General features: G+C 43.0%; 1 protein-coding gene across 1 annotated transcript in view; it reads left to right on the top strand.

Annotated features, from left to right (window-relative positions):
* The first annotated feature begins 9,109 nt into the window (after positions 1-9,109).
* LOC147425901 (purple acid phosphatase 18-like) overlaps positions 9,110-22,481 on the top strand; it is a 42,383-nt gene continuing 29,011 nt past the window's right edge. Inside the window, exon 1 of the mRNA XM_086498672.1 lies at positions 9,110-9,264. Coding sequence (XP_086354798.1) covers positions 9,163-9,264 — 102 coding nt within the window. The 5' untranslated portion in view covers positions 9,110-9,162. The remainder of the gene's footprint in view (positions 9,265-22,481) is intronic.

Raw genomic sequence — 22,481 nt, forward strand, 5'->3', positions numbered from 1 at the left:
GGTCTTTAATGAAGCTAACCTTAAGGTCTTTTAAGCTCTATTAGATGCACATTTCTCTTTGATAGACTACCTCCTTTTGGACCCTTATTGAGATGTAACCATCTCTCCTCTTGGTCCCCTGCTGAGGTAAGTCTAGAAGCACTTATTGCATATTGCTCTTTGATAGATCATCTCCTTTTGGACCCCTATTGAGATGAAACCATCTCTCCTTTTGGTCCGATGTTGAGATAGGTCTAGAAGCACATGTCTCTATTCTAACTCTTGTTCACGTTTATTCTCCCACATTAAATGATCAGTTTAATATGAGAAAATCATTTGGTAAAGTTAGATATTATATTTTATGACATTACCTCTCTCTTGAAAACATAGTCGTCCTTGACTATGAGGTAGAGAAGGTAAAGCCTAGTCATTAGTCCATGTTACTTAGCGGGTAGAGAATCCCGTTTTATCCCACGACATCATTCCAAGATGGATGACTAATCCATTTGGTGCTTGGGAGACGTAGTTGCCGCAAGCATGTCTGCTCTTTAGTCCATATCATACTTCCAAAGTAGAGTGACAAATTCTACTTGATGTTTGGGAGACATCTTCACCACAAACATGATTCTAAGCATGCATACTATTTAAATTTGTGCACAATAAAAAGAGAACTACTTTTATAAGACAAAAATAATTTTTATTTAAAATTCATTTTCATATGCTTACTCTAGTGCAACATTGTAAGCATTGACAAGGTTCATATTATCTTTAAGCTAGGTTCTTTGCATCCATCTAGCATCTTTAAAAGAATAATTATTAAACTTAATAAGATATCGTCAGATAATCTTATGGTTTCTTAATACCTTGTCTTCATGTCATAGGATGGACTCAGGTTGAAGTACTTCTTGATCTTCGATTTTTGGAGGGTCTGCAACAAATATTGCTTCTTTTGATGGTGCTCCTTTGTAAGGCTTACATAGGCTCTCAGGGAAAACATAGTGCATGAGCCAATGGTTGGGCAATTTGAATTTATAAGCCATCTCATTGATTGGCTTAAGAATTTTAAAAGGACCATAGTATCTTTTTGCTAGTTTAGCATCATACTCTTGGTGATCCATAAGACTCTTGCCCGTAGTATGCCTCAGATGAGCCTTGAGAAACTTTAGCAAGACCCAATCATTTTTCTTAAAGGCTAAGGCTCTTCTGTGCTTATTAGCAACAACCCTTTTTTACTTTCCTGTGAGATGGATATAAACCCTTTAATCTTTGGAAAAGATTCTTATAGGTCTCGGCTATATTCATCAGCAGTAGCGAAGATCTTCCCATGTACTTTAAGTAGTAAGGGACATTTGGATCTTCCTTCTTTAACCTCAAAAGGTACTTTCCCAATAGAAGTATGTACAATATCATTGTACGCATACTCTATAAGAGGTAGGTACTTCTATCATTGAGAACATTGATCTACTTTCATGACATAGGCTTTTAGTATATCAAGAATCGTTAGATTAGTTATTTCACTTTGGTCATCCGTTTGTGGATGATAGGCCGAAAGAGAAATTTAATCTACTTCCTAGATTCTCAAAGAGACCCTTCCAGAAATTACTGGTCATTCTAGGATTTTTGTCTAGCACTATGGGTGTTGGAAATCCATGATGCTTGAAAATTTGAGAGCTGAAGAGGGTTTCCATTTGATGTCCCTTAATAGTCTTTTTGACAGGCATAAAGTGTGTTTTCTTGTTAAGCCTGTCGGTTGAAACAATCCAAGTTGCTTCCCTCGATCAAATTTCAACTTTTGGTATACCACCCGTTTTGGAACGTACTCTTGTATGTTTACTTTTCATGGTAGACCAATAGAAATTCATTTCTACTCCTTGAAGAGTAGATTATGGATTCCCTCTTTGCCCCGCATAAGGAGAAGTATGGGATTCATACATGACTTTCTTATTGTATGGGTGAGTAACAAATAGCCTATTGCCGTTTGGAAGATAACCATCTTTCAAGGTGAATGGTTCTTTTTTTTCTTACCTAATGCAAAGGCTCTAATTACATACTTAAAGTCTTAATCAGTAGCATACTTATCTATAAAAGATAGATCATTGTGAGTTGCTATAGACACCACATTCATCCTTGGTCGTTGTGAAAGTGCATCGACCACTTGATTGTGCTTGCCAACAATGTGAGCAACATGACATTTAAATTGCCCACCTTGTTTGTTTGTCAGAGAGCTTGGTTTGCGTCATGAAGTTCTTGAGGCTTTATGATCCATTCGTAGGATGAATGGAGTCCCCAAGAGATAGTGTTTCCGCGTGTTTAGGGCATATAGAATAGCTAGTAGCTTCTTTTTTGTTAAGTCATGTAATGGGCTTGCTATTAGTGAGATTTTTTTTTAATAAAATGAAGCATCTATAGTATGCACACATACTATGAAGCTTCATACCTCCTGTAGATTCCTTGGATTATGCCATCTTTTTATTACCTCTAACTTTGTTGCATCCATATGGGTGCCATCTTTAGAGATAATGTGACCTAAGTATTGAATCTCTTGTAGGAAAAAATCACTTTTCTTTTGATTAATGAAAAGCTTATTCTCTCTCACAACTTGAAAGATTACCTGGAGGTGTTGCTTGTACTCTTCAAGAGAATTTGAATGGCCTGAAAATTTTTGTCCATCATGGGTTTGAATGCGTCTGGAGCATTTGTCAAGGCAAAACTTGTAACTTATCAAATAGATCTTCTACCCGTGGCACGAGAAATCTATTTTTGATAGTGATCTTATTTAGTGATCTATAATTGACACACATGTGATATGTGTCGTCTTTCTTTTGCAATAAAAGGTGAACAAAATGGAGAGGAGCTAGACCTCAACATCCCTTTTTCCACCAATTCATGCACTTGCCTCATGATCTCCTCTTATTGAGCTTGTGAAACTCGATAAGGAGGCTTGTTAGGCAGTGAGCTTCTTGGTAGGAGCTCAATTGTATAGTCATCATGCCTCATTTTAGAGATAGCTCACTAGAGATGTCATCAATAAAAACATCTTGGAATCCATTTAGGAAATTAAACAACTCTAATTTCTCTTGATTCCCTTTATTATAGGGATATGGTGTTCCCCAACTCATGAGCATCTATGTACATGCTCTTTTCCCTGAAGGTGAAGTAGATTTTCCTTTCAAGGAACTTCATGTTGGAAGCCATGCGGTTAAACCATGGTGCCCCAATGATAACATTCTCATGTTTGAGAGGGGAGATAACGAAATCCTCTTTGTCCACATAGCTTTGGGCATGAAGCCTTGATTTTCCAAGGAAAGAAGTAACTGAGACATCTTGTCCCTTGATAGCTCCATTGGCTTTCAATGCATCTCCCATCTTGTGTCTTGTATGCCTAGCTTAGTGGTCAACTCCGTGGATATGAAGTTGTGAGTTGAACCAGGGTCAAACAAAATAAAGGCATCATGCTCTTGCATCTTTCCCCAAGCATAGGAAAGGAGAAATCCTTGGCAATGAGCATCCTCTTTTGGAGCTTCAAACATAGAGGCTCTAGGAGTCTCATTGCGGGCAATTCTCTTGGGGCAAGGACAATAACCATGGCCTTGCTCCCCACACTTTAAAAATATGTGGTCCTTACAAAAAGCTTATAGCTTTTTAGGAGAGAGTTTATATTTACCTTTGTAAACTCCCTTCTCCTTGGACTAATTGTTGTTGTTGTTGTTGGAATAGCCTCGAAAAGAATTTTGGCATTGGTTTTCTCTTGGCATCACTTTTGTCTTTATTTTCCATGGGCTTGACATTTCGTCTAGCCCCTTGTTGGAAATTGATGCACGAAGCAACCCTGGTGTGGTGGATTACTTCGGTGATAGAACCAGGCCGTTGAGAGTTGACATATTCGGCCATCTTTTTGGGTAATCCCACACAGAATTGTTTCTTTTGCACGAAAAAGTCTATGTTTTGAAAGACAGTAACCTTGAGATGTAAATCCCAAAACTTGTCCACATACTTGTGGATAGACTCATGAGAAAGAAGCTTTAAACTTCGCCATTTGGTAAGCACTTTGTCCTTTGCATCACTTGCAAGGAATTGCTTCATGATGGAAACTCATAGAGTTTTCCATGTCTTTGGGGCTTCACCGTTGCCACGAAGGCGAGCCAATTTTTGGAAGTGCATAGCTACATGGCATAGCTTGGAGGACTCCGTGAAGCCCTTGTCCCAAAGGCCCATCAAATTGTTGGATGAAGGCCAATACTTTGTCAGTAGCACCAAAGGTGCCATCATAGGTGAGAAAAGAGATACTCTTTCCTCCCTCTTTGAATTTCTTGAGCTTTTGCGATCTTCCCCTTGCAAGGTAAGATTTGTGATGTCCTCCCCTCTTGTATTCTCTAGGAGAATAGCCATAGCTTTCAGCGGTAGACGAGGAAGGTGAAGAAGAAGGACAAGAGGGTGACCTTTTTCTTGCCCTTTTCTTCCTTTGTTTCCTCTCTTCCCTTTTGGAGTGACGAGGAGAAGGACTATGGGTTAACCGTTTCCTCTTGGGAGGAGTTGGCGATCCTTTAGTCCGCCTTCTTCATGGAGCCACATCTTCGGAGGAATTTAGGGATTCATTGCTTTCTTGATCTTTGGATTCCTCCTCTTGTATGGGAGAGAGTCTTCTTTTGGGGGTCTCATCAAGAGGCCTCCTAAGCTCTCTCTCCTCTTGGAGAGGAAAGGAAATCCCATAAGCACGAAGTTGTTGAGTAACTTCGACTTGCAAAGCGGGGTTGCCCATAGCTTGTTGCAACCTCGTGACAAGATAATCAACAAACATGGGGGCATCATTATTAGCACCTTCATGTGCAAAATCAAAATTATCAATGCTCATTCTACTCTCTTGGTTATTGTCAGCCATGTAATTAAACTTATAGTTTATGCTTTGGCAATTCAAAACCTTAGTTGCTACTCCTCTTATCCTTTGAAAATAGGCACTTAAGTATCTACACCCATGGCTCGAATTGGTTAATTATAGAGAGTAGTGGAGTGAGTCTAACATAGCGAAGTTGTTGAGGGATAGCTCCTTTCGGACTTCTTATGGCTCAATAATGGTAAAGCCGTAGGCAAGTCTAAAAAGACTCCATTATTAAGAGCAAAGCTCCCAAGGTGTGCACCATATCCCACATAGTGGGCTCAACAAAACCGATAATAGATCCCAGTCCCACTTACCCTAATATAGTTAACAAAAACAACCATTAATAGGCTACTTAAGGACCTCTCTTCTTAAGCAAGAAAAGAGAAACCAAATTCTTTGATACCAGTCTAATGGAAATGGCCTATGAACTTTGAGATTAGTGGAATTAGGAAATTAGGTGAAGCACTTTCGTCAAATTACTTTGTGAGCATAACGGGTGAACTTAATTAATGGTAGCAGCATAAACACGGTACTTAGTTAACTTGGAATGAACAATGCTTTTGCAAGAGAGAGAGTTAGAGAACATGACAACAGTTGAGGGCTGGATTCATACGGAGCCGGTTCCCCCTCCAGTAGGCATTTGTATTATAGTTTCTCCCATCAAGAGAGACTTGGTACAATACAATCTTTGTGTTCCTTGTGACCTAGGTGATGCAATGAAGATGGAAAGCTTCATGCATCACAAGCATAACATAAACTTTGTAGAAAGCATTAACTATCCCAAGCCTCAGTCCCAAGGCCTCAAACACCTTTGAAGTTGGATAGAGCTAGCGGGGAACGAGGGTGGGAAGAGGAAGAAGAAACATTCCATAGGAGAAAGAAATAGTTCCTCACTTAACATCACTCTTCTTGCTAGCATACATAATAAAATAGTAATGTAGATGGAGAAGATGGTAAGATTAAGCATTGAAGCATGGCTCTTGGTTGGATTTGCATTCCACAGCCAAGAGTGTTGGTGTAGACTCTCACTTCTCACAAGCTTGGAGGACGAGGTGGAGTTCCTCAACTTTCACCAAGTGATAATGGATCCACAAAATGAGTGTGTGTGTGGTGTATACCCCCCTAGAACCCCCCTTGCTTGCTTGGGGCGAGTTGTAACTTTTCCACATGCTGCAAGCTCATTGGACCCCTCTCCCTCTAGCCAATCACATGCTGCATGCATTCAAGTACATGAGTAGTCTTTTGACAAGTGTCCTCCTTACCCCAGAGAGAGAGCTTGAAAATATCTAGATATTTGTTGGATAGAACTAGAAGCTCATTGAACCCCTGTTTAGCCCAACCAATAACATTCAAGCACACCATGTGGTTAAGGTTAGTGAGAGTCTGACATGTGTCCTATGTGCCCTTTTAGAAAAGGGGTGCCCTTTGGGTGAGTGGAAGGTTAAGTCAAAGATTCCCCTAACTTTAGGACTTTCATGCATAGGAAGCTTCTCAAGCAACTTCCTCATTAAGTTTGTAGGGTCTCTTTTTGACTCAAGCACCTTACCCCCCATGCATAGGAAGCTTCTCAAGCAACTTCCACATTAAGTTTGTAGGGTCTCTTTTTGACTCAAGCACCTTACGCCCCATGCATAGGAAGCTTCTCAAGCAACCTCATCAAGTTTGTAGGGTCTCTTTTTGACTCAAGCATTTTACCCCTCATGCATAGGAAGCTTCTCAAGCACCTTCCTCATTAAGTATGACAAGTACCTCAAGTACCTTAGTCATCAAGCATGACAAGCACCTTAGGTGGAGTTCCCACCTCAAGCTCAGCCCTAGCTTGCCTAAGGTCAAAGGCAAGTTTAGGTCGGGTTCCCACCTTAAGCTCAACCCTAGCTTGCCTAAGGTCAAAGGTAAGTTTAGGTTGGGTTCGCACCTCAAGCTAGCTTGCCTAAGGTCAAATGTAAGTTTAGGTTGGGTTCGCACCTCAAGCTAGCTTGCCTAAGGTCAAAGGACTTTTAACACTAACCATTGGAGGTCTTCAATGAAGCTAGCCCTAAGGTATTTTAAGCTCTATTAGATGCACATTGCTCTTTGATAGACTACCTTGTTTTGGACCCTTATTGAGATGTAACTATCTCTCCCCTTGGTCCCCTGTTGAGGTAAGTCTAGAAGCACTTATTGCATATTGCTCTTTGATAGACCATTTCCTTTTGGACCCCTATTGAGATGCAACCATCTCTCCTTTTGGTCCTGTGTTGAGATAGATAGGTCTAGAAGCACATGTCTCTATTCTAACTCTTGTCCCCATTTATTCTCCACATTAAATGATCAGTTCAATATGAGAAAATCATTTGGTAAAGTTAGATATTATATCTTATGACATTTTGTGTCTTAAATCCTTGTGGATTGGTCTTGAATATCCCGGGTGTATTCACACTTGGTTGTATGTAGTACATAGAGATCGAAGTACCTATGTAGGTATACCTTTATAGCTCAAATGGATCGATAGGTTGGTTCTCTTGTCCATACTTATCTACATCAGAACTCGCACTCCGTGAGCATCTGCATACGTGAACACATAGAGGTCTTTGTAGTTTTCCAACTCTTTAGTATTGGGTTCTACAAACTTATAGAAGTTATGTTGATTCCCATTTACGGATCTATACAAACCCATACAAGCATAATCCGTCTTGACTCTCATGGCTTCGTTGGTCTTGATGAATATCACATTGGCTTTGTTGATCAGAGGATGTTTATCCTTGAGGTCCTCATCAATTTCTGCTCTTGTATTTGCATACACACGCATTTGGGTTGATGGATATAGTGGCTTATATGGATCCTAATATGTTGTCTAGTGAAAATCGAATAGGCTTGGAGCATAGAGAAACACTCGATCATCATAAGATTGAGTCCTTAAAAAGGGCGCCAATGTTAGCGAATCCCCACGACAGACGTCTATACATAATTGTTTGGCACTAATAATACAATACGTCAATACTCAGGGAAGCGATGTGGATGGGGCATGAAAACGCATTGAGTCTCTCAGACTCAACGGAGTGAACATACACAAGAGCCACCACGAATCAACAATCAATAATCAGCTTCAATAGGCATATAATCAATTCTCACATCAACTTATCACTTGATGGTTTCTCAGTTTAACGAGCTCAAAATGCTATGAAAATCTACGAGACTATAAGCAGAGGCTAATAGAACCTAACTGGACCATGTAATCCTATTTTTGAGAGGTATATAAATCATAATTTGTCGATTTTTTGATCAGTAAAACATGAATAGAAGTGGTCTAATAGCACCTCTTATGGCTAGGAACAACATCCTATCAAAAGATTAGCATTTTATCTTCAAAATATTACTGAAATAACGAATCAAAACTTTCACAGTGTAGTTGCAAACCTTCACAAAATTTACAATGAATACATTCAAAAGATAGAGCAAGAGGAAAGAAACATAATGCACTTAACTGAACTTGATTTGGATTACAAATTGCAAGATATGTTGATCACAAAGTAGCTTTGCTTTCTTCTCTACTTCACATGTACAATGAGTTCTTTTGAAAACTAAGTTTCTCATATACATTTTGACCTTTATACTTACGAATTTTAAAAATTGGTTTTCAACTTGGTTCCCATACATTTACATCGTAAGTAGGTGGGTAGTTTGAATTACATCGAGCTCCATGTTCATTTACAATCTCTAGAATCAGAATAGGATTATAAATGGCGACTTTAGCCGAAAATTGCTTAGAAGAGGTATCCATAGTTGGCATCTCCAAACCTGTACTATGTGTACACATAGTATAGACACACAACACTTCTAATAAGCCCCAGTCTTCATTATCAACGTATCTAAGTTGCTATAAGAGAGAGATGAGAATCATATTGGATCGCAGGAGGCTATGGTACCAATGCTATGCATTTGGTCAAGGTAATGCCAATGCTTAGACTTTGTTATTGTCTAGAAGAGGAGATGGGGAGCTTGTAGTCACCACCCAATTGAAGAAAGTTACAGATAGTAGGAGCATAACTCAAAGGTACCTACCTGTCCACGCTTAACTCAAGCAATCACGATCTTTGCCTAGGTACCCTCACCCTTGAACCTTGGACATGTTCAACATTGATGCTCGATGTATTAGGCTCCACCACTATAGATGGCCCACACTAGGCATTACAAGCATTTCACACCATTATCTACGTCTACTAGGGTTGTTCCAACTTGTACTGTAAATTTCTCAGTTAAAAGTTAAATAATCCTGATTATAATTTCATTCGACCTGGCAAAATGCTGTGGAACATTTTAACGCAGAAATGTTTTGGCACTGGCTGTGCGTGCTGGCCCTGCTTCTCGGTGGTGGCCAGCGTTCTCTTCGATCCGACCTCTTCTACTCTCACAGCTCGACCCCTTCCCAGGTACCACATCTCTCTCTCTCTCTCTCTCGTGTGTGGGCGGGCGCGCCTTGTTGGTCTAGTTGAACCTCACTTAAATTACAGAGAAACTTAGATCGTAGAAACTCAGAACGATATACAAATCCATGTATGCGCAGATACAGTTATGTAAGCTCCAACTGTTTGGCTTAAGGTTTTAATCTGTAGTTTATACCGCAGCTTCTTTACCAGAAGGGTGGCTATCAGATCGGAATTGTTGGTAATCCTGAATCGACAACAGCTTCCTTGTTCCAAATTATGTTGTGGTTAAGGGTGCATAAAGACGCAGGTTCGGTACCCAGCGGCATCTATTGAAATTTAACGATACCTCCAAAAATAAAATAAAATAAAATAAAATATGCCCAATGCATTTACGCTTATCATGCATTTGTTGTCTGTGTTGCATGAAACTTTTCCACCGAAATTTGGAAATGCCAACCTCCATAAAACACATTGAAACGACAACCTCTACGACTAGAAAACGTGGGGTATACCCAATCGAGGATAGCCAAGCACACAGATATATCAACAACCACATTAAAAAGAACCTTGCAACAAGATTTGGATAAACACATGAATGGAACCAAAACGAGATTCCATAATATACATAAGCATAAACCAAAAACTTAACATGTAGAGCCCTCAACCTCCCAGTATTTGGATTTCCTTCTTATGGATTTCATTAAGAAGGAATCCAAATAGTTCAATACATCATATACAAAAATGGCTTACACACAGCTTCTGCATCACCCGACTTCAACATCCATTTCCTCTTCAATCAACATCCATTTCCTCTTCAATATGGCCTTCCAATGCTAAGTCCTCTTTCACATCCCAAATGCTTAACGGTCTTGAAACATAAGAGGCTTCTTTCTTGGATTGTAACCTTAAATTGCTGTGTGCATACATAAAATCATTAACTGTTTGATGCTATAAACGGTTGTGCTTAATGGAATGTATAAAACCATAGGTTGACCAATTCCGTTGACGTGCGGAAGCATTGCATACATCGATAAAATCTATATAGCCAACTTTTGAAGAAGGGGAGTATCTTACCAATAGTTTTTCTGCCATGAAACTCTTGAAAGCTTCTGCATGTCATCCAAAGGTTCAGGCTCTCCGAAGCTCCCTTGTAATCTAATGTGCATAGACAAGTCTTTTTTTAGTTGTCTGTTTTCCGCAACACTCCTATTGACTTTGTTAGGCGTGGCCTTTCAAACTTCATCACAAATCACTATGCAATTGCTAACCTTAGTTGTTGGTTTCTTTCCAATGATTTTTGTTTTATTTTTGAGACCCTCTTTTTGAAGTAGCAAACGGTCGGACATTGTATGGCCAATGTGAACGGTAGTTTCACCGGCAGACAGGAAGTGGTCGGCACTGGAATTCGTATAGCAAGAGGATGTCTAGGCTCAGTGCAAGTATGTAGGTCTCTGTAACCGGCCTGTTCAATCCAAAAAGGGCGGTAGACTTTACTTCAAACCTTGATTTAGCTTTCACCCATTATTAGTCGTCTATTTTACCTGCGCTATAGTGACACAAGAGAGCGGAATGGGATACAGATGCTAGAATGCACCTGTATGAGAAGACCGACACCAGATTGGTCCCTAACTTAGGCGCCCCTTTCAGTATTTCTTTATTCTTTAAAAGAGGGAATAAATGCTGTGGATCCCTACAAGCTGCCCCGCACAAACTTGGCTGAATTTCAACTGTTCCGGCTTGATTTCGGCAGCATAACTGTACTAGGATCCTTCACAGTCAGTATTCCCACGCATTGACTGACCTTCCCGACGCATACGGGCGCTTTGCAAAACCTGGTGAGAATCTGCAGCACGCTGAATTCTCTGTTTTCAGCCCTGAAAATGCGCCAGATCACCTGTACAGCGGTCCCCTTGCGTCCTTGAACCTCTTGGGGGTATTAGGGTCCGTTTAGGGCCAAAACCCTAAACCTGCAAAAATACACAGCAGGCTGTAATTCACTGTTTCGGGCTCGGTTTTGCGTGCCGGTCGCATCTGTAGCAAGTCCTCGAGCTCCCGCACCTGTAGGGCTACTTGCCCTTTGAATCGGACGAGATTTCTGGCGTGAAACTTCTCCGAATTCACCTGTACTTGCGGGGGAATTAGCCGCTAGCTAATCCAGTACCTGTGCAAGAGGCTCTTGCCTCGGCAATCACGCATGAACCCACACAACTGTACATTGGTCAAATGAAGAGCCCACTAGAGGGGCATAACATACTGCCAAAGGGGAGAGGGAGGGCAGTGCGTAGCGTGCAGGGCATCACTCCTGGCACCGCACTGTGCATAAGAGGGAAAACAAGCACTCCATAGCTCTTAACCTGTGACCAAAACTGAAAATGAGGCTCTCCCCCTCCTAAATTCAGCGCCACTTCTTGTTGCATGAGGCAAGTGCACCAGAAGGTGCCACTTGGCACATTTATAAGCATTTTCCCGTTTCGGGGTTGCCGTCTAAAAATATCCCAACCGGTTGCCCAGTTGACTTCACGGCAGAGTAAGAAAATGTTCCCTTGTCATTCCGGAGGTAATGATGTCAACACATTTTCAGGTCCCAAAATAGCAGTTCCCTAAATTTTAGGAGATGCTGCCATTGTATCTTTCTAGGTCATCCGACCCTCTTTGTACACTACGGCCACATCCAGAATTGAAATGTAGCCTCTGTAGCAAAGGATTCCACTTTGGCTAGTCAATGACCCCACTTGGCTAACCATAGTCCTTGTCCAACCTTAGTGCTCTCTTGCCCTCAGGCGTGGACTCCCTCTGGATAGTTCCACACTAGCTATGCAATGCAGGGCAGTTAGATTTCCCGAGGGGTGTTTCCAAAAAGTGAAAGTAAATAGATAATAAGAAAGAAATCAACAAAAAGGATAGATAGTAGTCACACGCTGGTGACATACCCCCCTCTTGAAATCTCAAACGTCCTCGTTTGCATCTATATCGTTCATGCTCCTAGTCAACATTGATGTATTCAACACCTGTCGACACATGTACGACACATACATGCTCATTGTCAACCCTGGTGTATTCAACACCTTGTCGACTCATGTATTGCCTGCGTGTGAACCCTGTCCCAATGACATAGTGGTAGCTTCGCACTCTGTCATTGCTTTGAGTCACTAACTTTCCAATGACAAAATGGTAGCTGCACATTTTGCCACTGTCTTATAGTACACGTTGGATCCCGTAACACTTTCGAGCATACCCAAACCGACAGTTTAAGAATGCAGTTACACATGTACTCTTTAATAGAAGCAATCACTGTATCCTTGACAAACTAACGAGAAATACTCACTTCTATGGCACTAACCAAACTTTTGGACATTCCATAAGAGCAATTGCCAAACTGACAATCTGTACAGCTCTAACATTCATGTAACAGGTATTTGATTTGAGCTCACTTTAAATACCTTGTACATCATTTGTTTCAGAAGCCATTGTCACACTGACAATCCATGTAGCTTTGAAACTCAAGGGGTCAAGGTAGGTTGCAAATCGAAGGCTTCAAGGTAAAGTGATAACACAGTTGGTGACTCTGCAAGTTCACCTTCTTCCATCCACTTAGCATCCATGGGTGGATAGTTTCTGAACTTTACCAAGTAACGCCTAGCAACCTTGCCTTTCACTTTCCTTTCTTTGTGTGCCAAAATTTGTTCAGGGACCAAGATCTCGTGAAGTTCCTCGACTTCCGGCTGATCTTCAGCTGGCATATCTTCTGGCACATCACCCACATAGGGTCTGAGAAGACTCACATGAAACGCATTGTGAATCTTCTAACTGTCAGGCAATTTCAGCCTATATGCAACATCACTGATTATGTCGCACACTTGAAAAGGCCCATAGTAACGCATGCTGAGCTTTGGAAACAGTCTTTCCGTGCCCTTCATCTTCTTTAACCTTGCCTTTTCAAAGCGTAAAAGCACCCAATCACCAAGTGAATATACCACTTCACGACGGTGATGATCAGCTGCTTTCTTTTGCTTTGCCTGAGTCCTTTCTAAGGCCACTTTGACCTTCTTGTACATTTCATCCATGTCCTGAACATACTTATCTGCTTCAAATATCTTGTCCTTTGTATGCAGTATGGGAGGAACTTTCTTGCCACCTTCAACTATCTCAAAAGGTGCCTTGCCAGTTGATGAATGCACTGTATTATTGTATGCATACTCCACCAATGGCAAATACTGCTCCCACTTTCCTTTATGCTCTGACACATAGCACTTCAGCAGATCTAGGACAATAGAATTTGCCTCTTCTGACTGCCCATCTGTTTGAGGATGAAATGACGAAGAGAATTTGAGCGTGGTGCCCATATTCTCGAACAAGCCTCTCCAGAACAAACTTGTCATGCGTGGATCACGGTCGCTAACAATCGACTGTGGCATGCCATGATACTTGAAAATATTGCTCATAAACAAGCGTGCCATCTGATCTGGCTTTATCTTCTTCCTGACAGGAATAAAATGAGCCTGTTTGCTGAATCTGCAAATAATGGTCCAAATACCATCGTTTCCTGTCTGCGTTCTCGGAAGATCAAAGATAAAATCCATAGCAATACTTTCCCATGGTTTATTTGGAATAGGTAGTGGTTGCAATAACCCTGGTGCCTTTTGCCTGTCAAACTTGACCTTTTGGCATATTAGGCATTCTCGCACAAAGGCATCCACATCCCTTCTCAATGTAGGCCAATAGAAGAATGTCTCAAACCGCTTTAACTGTAGCATCGATACCACGATGCCCTGCATACGGTGGGACATGACTCTCTTCCATAACTTTGCGTCGCAATGGCTTTGCGACACACAATCTGCCATGCATCATCATGAACCCGTCTTTAAGAAGATAGTGTTCATGACGTTGTCCATCCATTAGCTGCTCGAAGACCCTTGCAAAATCTTCATCATTTGCATACTGTTCTCTCATATCATCAAGTTCATGATGATAAGGAATTGACACAGCTGAAATTTGTGGCTTCCTTGACAAGGCATCAGCCACAACATTCTTCTTGCCTTCCACATGCACAATCTGAAAATGGAATATGGACAAGATATTTGCCCATCGCATATGCTTCTCAGATAACTTTGTTTGTGTCAAGAAGTATCGCAAGGTCTGATGGTCCGTTTGGACAACGAAATCTGCACCTAGCAGGTAGTGTTTCCAACTTAAGAGCGCATGAATCACAGCCAGTAACTCTTTCTCATAGACCTGCATGGTCATCTCTGGCCCTTCCAAAATTCTGCTCTCATAGGCTACTACCCTGCCATCTTGCATTAGCACTGCACCAATGCTACTACCGCAGGCATCACACTGGACCACAAATGACTTCCTAAGATCTGGCAACACAATGACTGGATCTGAAGTCATCTTTTCCTTTAAGAGATTAAAAGCTGAAATCTCTTTTTGTGTCCATCTAAAGGTAACTGCCTTCTTTTGAAGAGCATGTAAAGGTGAAGCAATCTCAGCGAAATTTCGGATAAACCTTCTGTAATAGGAGCATAGTCCCAAAAAGCTTCGGACATCATGCACCGTCTTCAAATTTGGCCATGACTTGATCGCTTCAACTTTTGCAGGATCCATTCTGACACCATCCTTTGAGACAATGTGTCCCAGAAAGTGAATCTCTTCCAGAAAAAACTCACTTTTCTTTGCATTGATGAGCAACCTATGACTGCGTAGCTCTTTGAACACAATGGCCAAGTGATGCCTATGCTCCTCTTCATTCTTTGAGTAGACTATCATGTCATCAAAGAATGTACCAACAAACTGCTGGTGTGGACGGAAAATTCTGTCCATCATCCTATTGAACGTAGCAGGAGCATTTGTGAGACCAAAGGGCATCACTAAAAATTCGTAAAGGCCAAACGTCGTTCTAAAAGCAGTCTTGTGCACATCCTCTGATCTAATGCGGATCTGATGGTACCCACTCTTTAGATCTATCCTGCTAAACATAGCTGCTCCTTCTAATTTGTCCATAATATCATCAATTCTAGGTATAGGAAACCTATTCTTGATGGTATTCTTGTTCAGTGCACGGTAGTCGATGCACATATGCCATGAGCCATCCTTTTTCTGCACCAACAACACTGGAGAACAGAATGGAGATGAACTGGGCTGAATCAGCCCCTTTTCTAACAACTCCTATACTTGGCCCATTATCTCTTTCTGCTGAGCCGCACTAACCCTGTACGGAGGCTTATTTGGTGGGCTACTGCCTAGCACCAAATCTATCGCATGGTCCTCGGGTCTCTCTGGCGGTAATTGAGACGGTAATGAATCGGAAAAACAATCACTATACTGTTGTAAAAACATTGACCTTTCTTTATCTAGCACAGTTAAATTTGATTCATCACAATCTGACACTTCACGTGCAAAAACCAAGTACGCAGAAAGATGCTTTTTCATTACAGAAGTAATAGCAGAAGCTGATACAGTAGGAATAGACTCCCCTTTAAGCTTTACATCCAGAATATGAGTCTTTCCCCTGCTCTGTACAGTGATCTTTTTGTTGTAGGGATCCATGATTCCCTGTACACGAAACAACCAAGGAATACCTAACAACACATCACATCCGTCCAGTGGCATGATGTAAAATTCTTCAGCATCTACATAGGACTGGATATGTAGACGCAACTTTCCAATGATGGGTGTCACAGCCTCTGTATGGCCAGGACATGCCAAACTTGCCTCTGCTGTATACCCCATCTCTTCAGGTCTGATTCCCAACTTTGAAGCCAATTCTGGGGAAATGAAGTTGGCTTTGGCACCTGGATCAAAGAAGATAAGCACTGTTTGATCCCTGACCTTTCCCCATGCTTTGCAAAGCTCACTTGCATCTGAATTTGGCTTGTCGCCCACCATATCTTGCACTAGACCAACCATGGGCTTCTTTCCTTTCCTGTCCTCCTTGTCTTCAGAATCAGCTGGCCTTTTCTTTGTGGGACAGTTGTAAGTAATGTGGCTAGGCTGCTCACATATAAAGCATTTGTTTTCTGTCCTCAGGACCTTCTTTTGCTCTTCTGACTTGCGAGGAAAACGTCTTTTCCATTTCTTTGCTGGTCCTTTTTCTGATTCAGCCGTAGCTTTGTCTTTCCCTGCGTTGGCTGACTCCTGAGTCCCTTTAGGAGCCTCATTGGGAACGTGCTTCTTGGCTGAATTTTTCTTGCCTGATCCTGCCTTGACGCCAGTGTTAAATTCACAATCTTCTCCCTTGAGCAAACCATTGCCAGTGTTTGCTACCTCGATGAGCTGCGTCAAAGTAGTGACTTTTGTCTTCGTGCAGTATTTTCTCAATCCTTTAGGTAGGCCACAACAGTATTTTTCAATCTGTTCTATCAATGGCACAAACCCATAGGAAGTTACTGGAAGTAGAGCTTTCCAAAACTTCCGATTGTAATCATCCAGATTTCTGCAAGTGGCAGCATTTAGGTGGTGCCATTCTGTCATGACATCTGCTTCAAAGTCATCAGATAACCATGCTGCTGCAAAAATCTGCTTGAAGTAAATCCATGTGGACGGAGCTTGCCCTTAAAGCAATAAAGTTGTCCACCATTGTCCCGCATTCCCTGTCAAGAAAGTGGCTGCCTTGCGGACCTTTGAAGCCTCTGTAAAGTTTCCCCCTGCATAGGCCTTGTCAAACTGCTGGAGGAATGAGAGAGCCTTCTTCCTGTCATCAAACCTTGTAAAGGTCGTGAATGACACACTTTTGCCACCTTCTTTGTACGGAGTTGGCCTCTCCAGCGACGTTAAATTGTCATATGGAAGTGACTGAAACATGGGAACACTATTAGGGTTCATCTGTGTTCCTTGGCCGCTATTAACTTGACCTGGAAATGCCATATTTGGTTGCTGATTTGTAATTCCAGCCATACCAAAATTTGCTTGTGGCATCCCAAATTGGCCCTGAGTGCTTTGAAAACCTGGTAGCATGCCTGTGACACCATACATGGGGTTAGGCATCATCGTTTGAGCACTCCCGAACACTGTTCCTGGCGTGTAAAACTGATTTCCAGGTGCATGACCAGCCATGCTCTGGAATACCGATCCACCTCCAAAATAGCCAGGGTGTACTGAAGGTGGTGGGAAGACCTGTTGCATAGCCTGTAGGTTGCTTCCCTGCCCATTAGAACCAGCTATAGGCTGCTGAAAGGTGGCGGGCTGAACTGGTACAGCTTGAAAGACTGGCATCTCAGCCACCTGTTCTTGCACCTTAGGCATAGGTTGTGGAGATTGCATGTTCTCCGTCAAGTGTAAAGGTGTTTCCATTGACTGTGCGGTATGAATCACCTGTGCTCGAGCCTTAACAGGCTTTTGAATATGATCCAGTGACCCAACTTGCTGAGACGGAACAGGAGGTTGCAGAAAGGTTAAAAACCTCGGGTTCTGCATTACTTGTGTGAACATAGCCACAGCAGTAGCCAACTGGGTCCTGAATATATCGTCATCTGTCTGTGGTGGTCTTGAGGACTCACCCACTTCATGTGTCTGTTGACCCTGTGAAGAGGAAACCTCTTCAGTCACATCATCTGGTCTGGCAGCCATAATTGCAATTCCCTGTGTCTGGTCTATGATCCCCTGTGTCTTTAAGCCCAAAACTGACCAAGGCTCACTTCTATGGGAAAAAGTGATTTAATCCCGTCGATGGAACCATGTAACCGGCCTGTTCAATCCAAAAAGGGTGGTAGACTTTACTTCAAACCTTGATTTAGCTTTCACCCATTATTAGTCTATTTTACCTGCGCTATAGTGACACAAGAGAGGGGAATGGGATACAGATGCTAGAATGCACCTGTATGAGAAGACCGACACCAGATTGGCCCCTAACTTAGGCGCCCCTTTCGGTATTTCTTTATTCTTTAAAAGAGGGAATAAATGCTGTGGATCCCTACAAGCTGCCCCGCACAAACTTGGCTGAATTTCAACTGTTCCGGCCTGATTTCGGCAGCATAACTGTACTAGGACCCTTCACAGTCAGTATTCCCACGCATTGACTGACCTTCCCGACGCATACGGGCGCTTTGCAAAACCTGGTGAGAATCTGCAGCACGCTGAATTCTCTGTTTTCAGCCTTGAAAATGCGCCAGATCACTTGTACAGCGGTCCCCTTGCGTCCCTGAACCTCTTGGGGGTATTAGGGTCCGTTTAGGGCCAAAACCCTAAACCTGCAAAAATACACAGCAGGCTGTAATTCACTGTTTCGGGCTCCGTTTCGCGTGCCGGTCGCATCTGTAGCAAGTCCTCGAGCTCCCGCAGTTGTAGGGCTACTTGCTCTTTGAATCGGACGAGATTTCTAGCGTGAAACCTCTCCGAATTCACCTGTACCTGCGGGGGAATTAGCCGCTAGCTAATCCAGTACCTGTGCAAGAGGCTCTTGCCTCGGCAATCGCGCATGAACCCACACAACTGTACATTGGTCAAATGAAGAGCCCACTAGAGGGGCATAACATACTGCCAAAGGGGAGAGAGAGGGCAGTGCGTAGCGTGCAGGGCATCACTCCTGGCACCGCACTGTGCATAAGAGGGAAAGCAAGCACTCCATAGCTCTTAACCTGTGACAAAAACTGAAAATGAGGCTCTCCCCCTCCTAAATTCAGCGCCACTTCTTGTTGCATGAGGCAAGTGCACCAGAAGGTGCCACTTGGCACATTTATAAGCGTTTTCCCGTTTCGGGGTTGCCGTCTAAAAATATCCCAACCGGTTGCCCAGTTGACTTCACGGCAGAGTAAGAAAATGTTCCCCTTGTCATTCCGGAGGTAATGACGTCAACACATTTTCAGGTCCCAAAATAGCAGTACCCTAAATTTTAGGAGATGCTACCATTGTATCTTTCTAGGTCATCCGACCCTCTATGTACACTGCGGCCTCATCCAGAACTGAAATGTAGCCTCTGTAGCAAAGGATTCCACTTTGGCTAGTCAATGACCCCACTTGGCTAACCATAGTCCTTGTCCAACCTTAGTGCTCTCTTGCCCTCAGGCGTGGACTCCCTCTGGATAGTTCCACACTAGCTATGCAATGCAGGGCAGTTAGATTTCCATAGGGGTGTTTCCAAAAAGTGAAAGTAAATAGATAATAAGAAAGAAATCAACAAAAAGGATAGATAGTAGTCACACGTTGGTGACAGTCTCCCCGTCGCACTTAACAAGTTGGTGGATACTAGGAAGTGAACTCAATAAAGGCATAAAGTCAAGGTGGGACTACCAACAGAAAGTATCCTATAGTTGGGCCACATTGCACTTTTTGATGCGGTCCCAATGAGGATATGGTCAGATAACTAGTGGGAGCCCAATGTAAGCATCTCCTAAAAATTAGGTAGCTGCTAATTTGGGCCGTGAAATGTGTTCGCGTCACTACCTTCAGTATGACTAGGGAACACTTTACAACTCTGCTGGGCAACCAGTTGGGAGATTTTTAGGCGGCAACCCCGAAACGGGCAAATGCTTGTAAATGCGCCAAATGGCACATTTCTGTGTACTTTTCTTCTCCATCAAGAAGTGGCGCTGAATTTTATGGTGGGAGAGACCTCATTTGCATTTTGTCACAGGTTAAGAGCTATGGAGTGCTTTCTTTCCCTCTCATGTACAATGTGGTGCTAGGAGTGATGCCCTGCACACTACACTGCTCTCTCTCTCTCCTACGTGCAGTTATGTGATGCCCCACAAGAGGGCTCTTCATTTGATTCATATACAGCTGTGTGGTTCATGCTTTTGTGCTGAGGCAAGAGCCTCCTTGAGCAGGAACAGGGGTAGTTGACTGCTCCTAGGACTCTACTTTGTAAATTTACCCTCTCTAAGTATAAAGAACTACAGAAAGGGGCGCCAGTTTTGTGGGCTACAGGTTGTCGACGTCTGCTTGGAGCATTGTAGCTTCCGAGCTGTGTGTGCTTAAGTGTTAATTCCCGTCGCAGGTTTCCTTTGCACGTTCTCTGTGTGTGTGTCTAAAGTAAAGACTTTTGGGTGAAAGCCAAAGCCTACCGCCCCACGGGTTGGTTCCATGGCTCCATTGCCGGGATATCAATCACTTTTTCCTCCAGAAGTGAGGCTCGGTTGTTTTGGGTAAAGACACAGAGTACAAGAACGCGGGATTACACTATGGCCGACAAAGGGAAGGGCATTATGGAAGAGGGTTCCTCTTCGAAGGACAGACAAGAAGTTCCTATGGTCTTCGAGATTGGCAAGAGCTCAAGGCCACGTCAGTCTGTACCTCTTGTTGATGTGAATGTCCCTCCAGTAGTACAATGCTTTATGATTGGGCAACTTGAGGACGATGCATTCAGGACTCAGTTAATTGCCGCGGTGAATGTCTTTTCGCAACTGGTGCAGAACCTAAGGTTTATAGAGTTCTTGTAAGCGCCACCAGTGCAACAACAAAATAGGCAACCTACACCGTGTACGGAGCTTGTTGAGGCTCAAGTGTCACAAAGCTGGTGACGTGGCGTGACCCTACTCCCTGCTGTCTACTCTCAGAAATTGCAGGCTAAGACTGACGTGGCAGCTTCCGCGATTTGCGGCGCATCTCACGTTGACACGGGGTAGAACAGTACGGATCCCCGCGTTTCACGGAACTCCGCCGGGCCAGTGTCGAATCAATTGTGAACTGTGAACTGTTTTGAAGTATTTATTTGTGCTGTCGCGGTAGAATTCTTGACTTGGAGTGTCCAAGTTTGTTACAGTGGTATCAGAGCACGGCCGATTTCTCTTCTACGGGAAATCCGATCCTTATTTTTTTTCGGCGGCACTTATGGCTTGAGGCAAAGATCAATCGACTTCCTCTGCATCTGGCGATGCGGGAAGAGATCACAACGAAGATTCACGCGAGGAGTATGGCCTGCCTTGGCCTACTCAGGCGGAGCTCGAAGAGATGAAGCGTCAACGATTGATCGGCGACGCAACAAAGATGATGTTCAATTTTGCGAAGGACCCAAAATTTGCAAAATATATGAGCGAGACTGCTTTCGATGAGGTGCACACGCAGTGGAAGAAGACCACAGAGCCACCCCTCAAACCGGCTCTCAAGAAACCTCCTACCCCTAGGATGTTCACAGAGCAAGAATGAGAAGAGGTGGTTGATGCACGAATTGCTCAGCTTTTTGACGCGCAAAACAAAGCTAAAAAGCACGACAAAAAGCAGAAGAAAAGTGTTGATCTCCTGGGTTATTTGGGTCGTCAGTCTACATTTGAAAAGGCAAAGAAACAGAAGAAGCGTGCTCGATTTGAAGGAGTACCCAATTCTTCTTCTTCTTCTTCTTCTGATAGTTCTTCTAGCTCATCTGACTCGAGCCTCTTACTTTAAGGGGAATGCTCGAACTTGGTGGTCCATGCTTCTATTGAACAAGACAACGCCAGTTAAATGGCTGAAATTTAAAAGGCTTTTATTTCTTCTTGGTTGACTGGAGAGTATGAACGCTACATACGAACTACTTGGAACCATCTTCGGATGACCAAGAAGGATACAGTGGACGCTTATTGCGAGAGATTCTGGAGCTCTTCTACCCGCCTCTTCATTTAAGAAGATCTCGTTCAAGGAACAGATTGAGCGGTTTACCTTGGGTCTACCTTCAGAGATTGGAGATCACTGCTTAGAACAAAAGTCAGCTTCCATTCAGGAGTTGATGAGTCATGCGAAACGAGGTTTTGTCATTCACTTTGGCAGTCCGACCTATCCCACAGATGAGATCATGACGCAAAGAGCCAAACAGACTTCGAAAAATGAAAGTAGAAAGAGAAAGAGCAACTCAGAACAGAAAGAAAGGATGCACGACCCAAGCTTACTCCTCAAGAGAGGGCTCTCTACATAAAGGAGGGGAAGTGCTTTGAATGCGGGGAAATTGGACATATCTTCGCGAAGTGTCCTAAAAGGGCACCGAATGAACAGGATGAAGAAAGGCCCGAAAGTTCTGAAGCAGCCGAGGGACGTGGCAGAAAAGGCACATAAAAAGCAGCACTGGTCCCATTTGCGTGGGACCCGAACCAAATTAAATAAAATGAAAGTACAAACTTTGCCGTTTTTAGGGCAAAAGGAAAGATCAGGAAGCTCTTTTGAAGGAGCCAAGGCAAACTTCTTGGATTGGTGGCTCGATTTGGAATTACGCCCGACAGGCTGAGGCCACAGGATGTTGCCATTACACCGAGCATTGGCAAACTTCGTTTGCAATGACATGGGTGTTTAGGGCACGCTGAGTTTTACGAAATTGCCTT

The sequence above is a fragment of the Adiantum capillus-veneris genome, chromosome 24, assembly GCF_014529385.1.
Source record: "Adiantum capillus-veneris isolate H3 chromosome 24, ASM1452938v2, whole genome shotgun sequence".
Classification (NCBI taxonomy): domain Eukaryota; kingdom Viridiplantae; phylum Streptophyta; class Polypodiopsida; order Polypodiales; family Pteridaceae; genus Adiantum; species Adiantum capillus-veneris.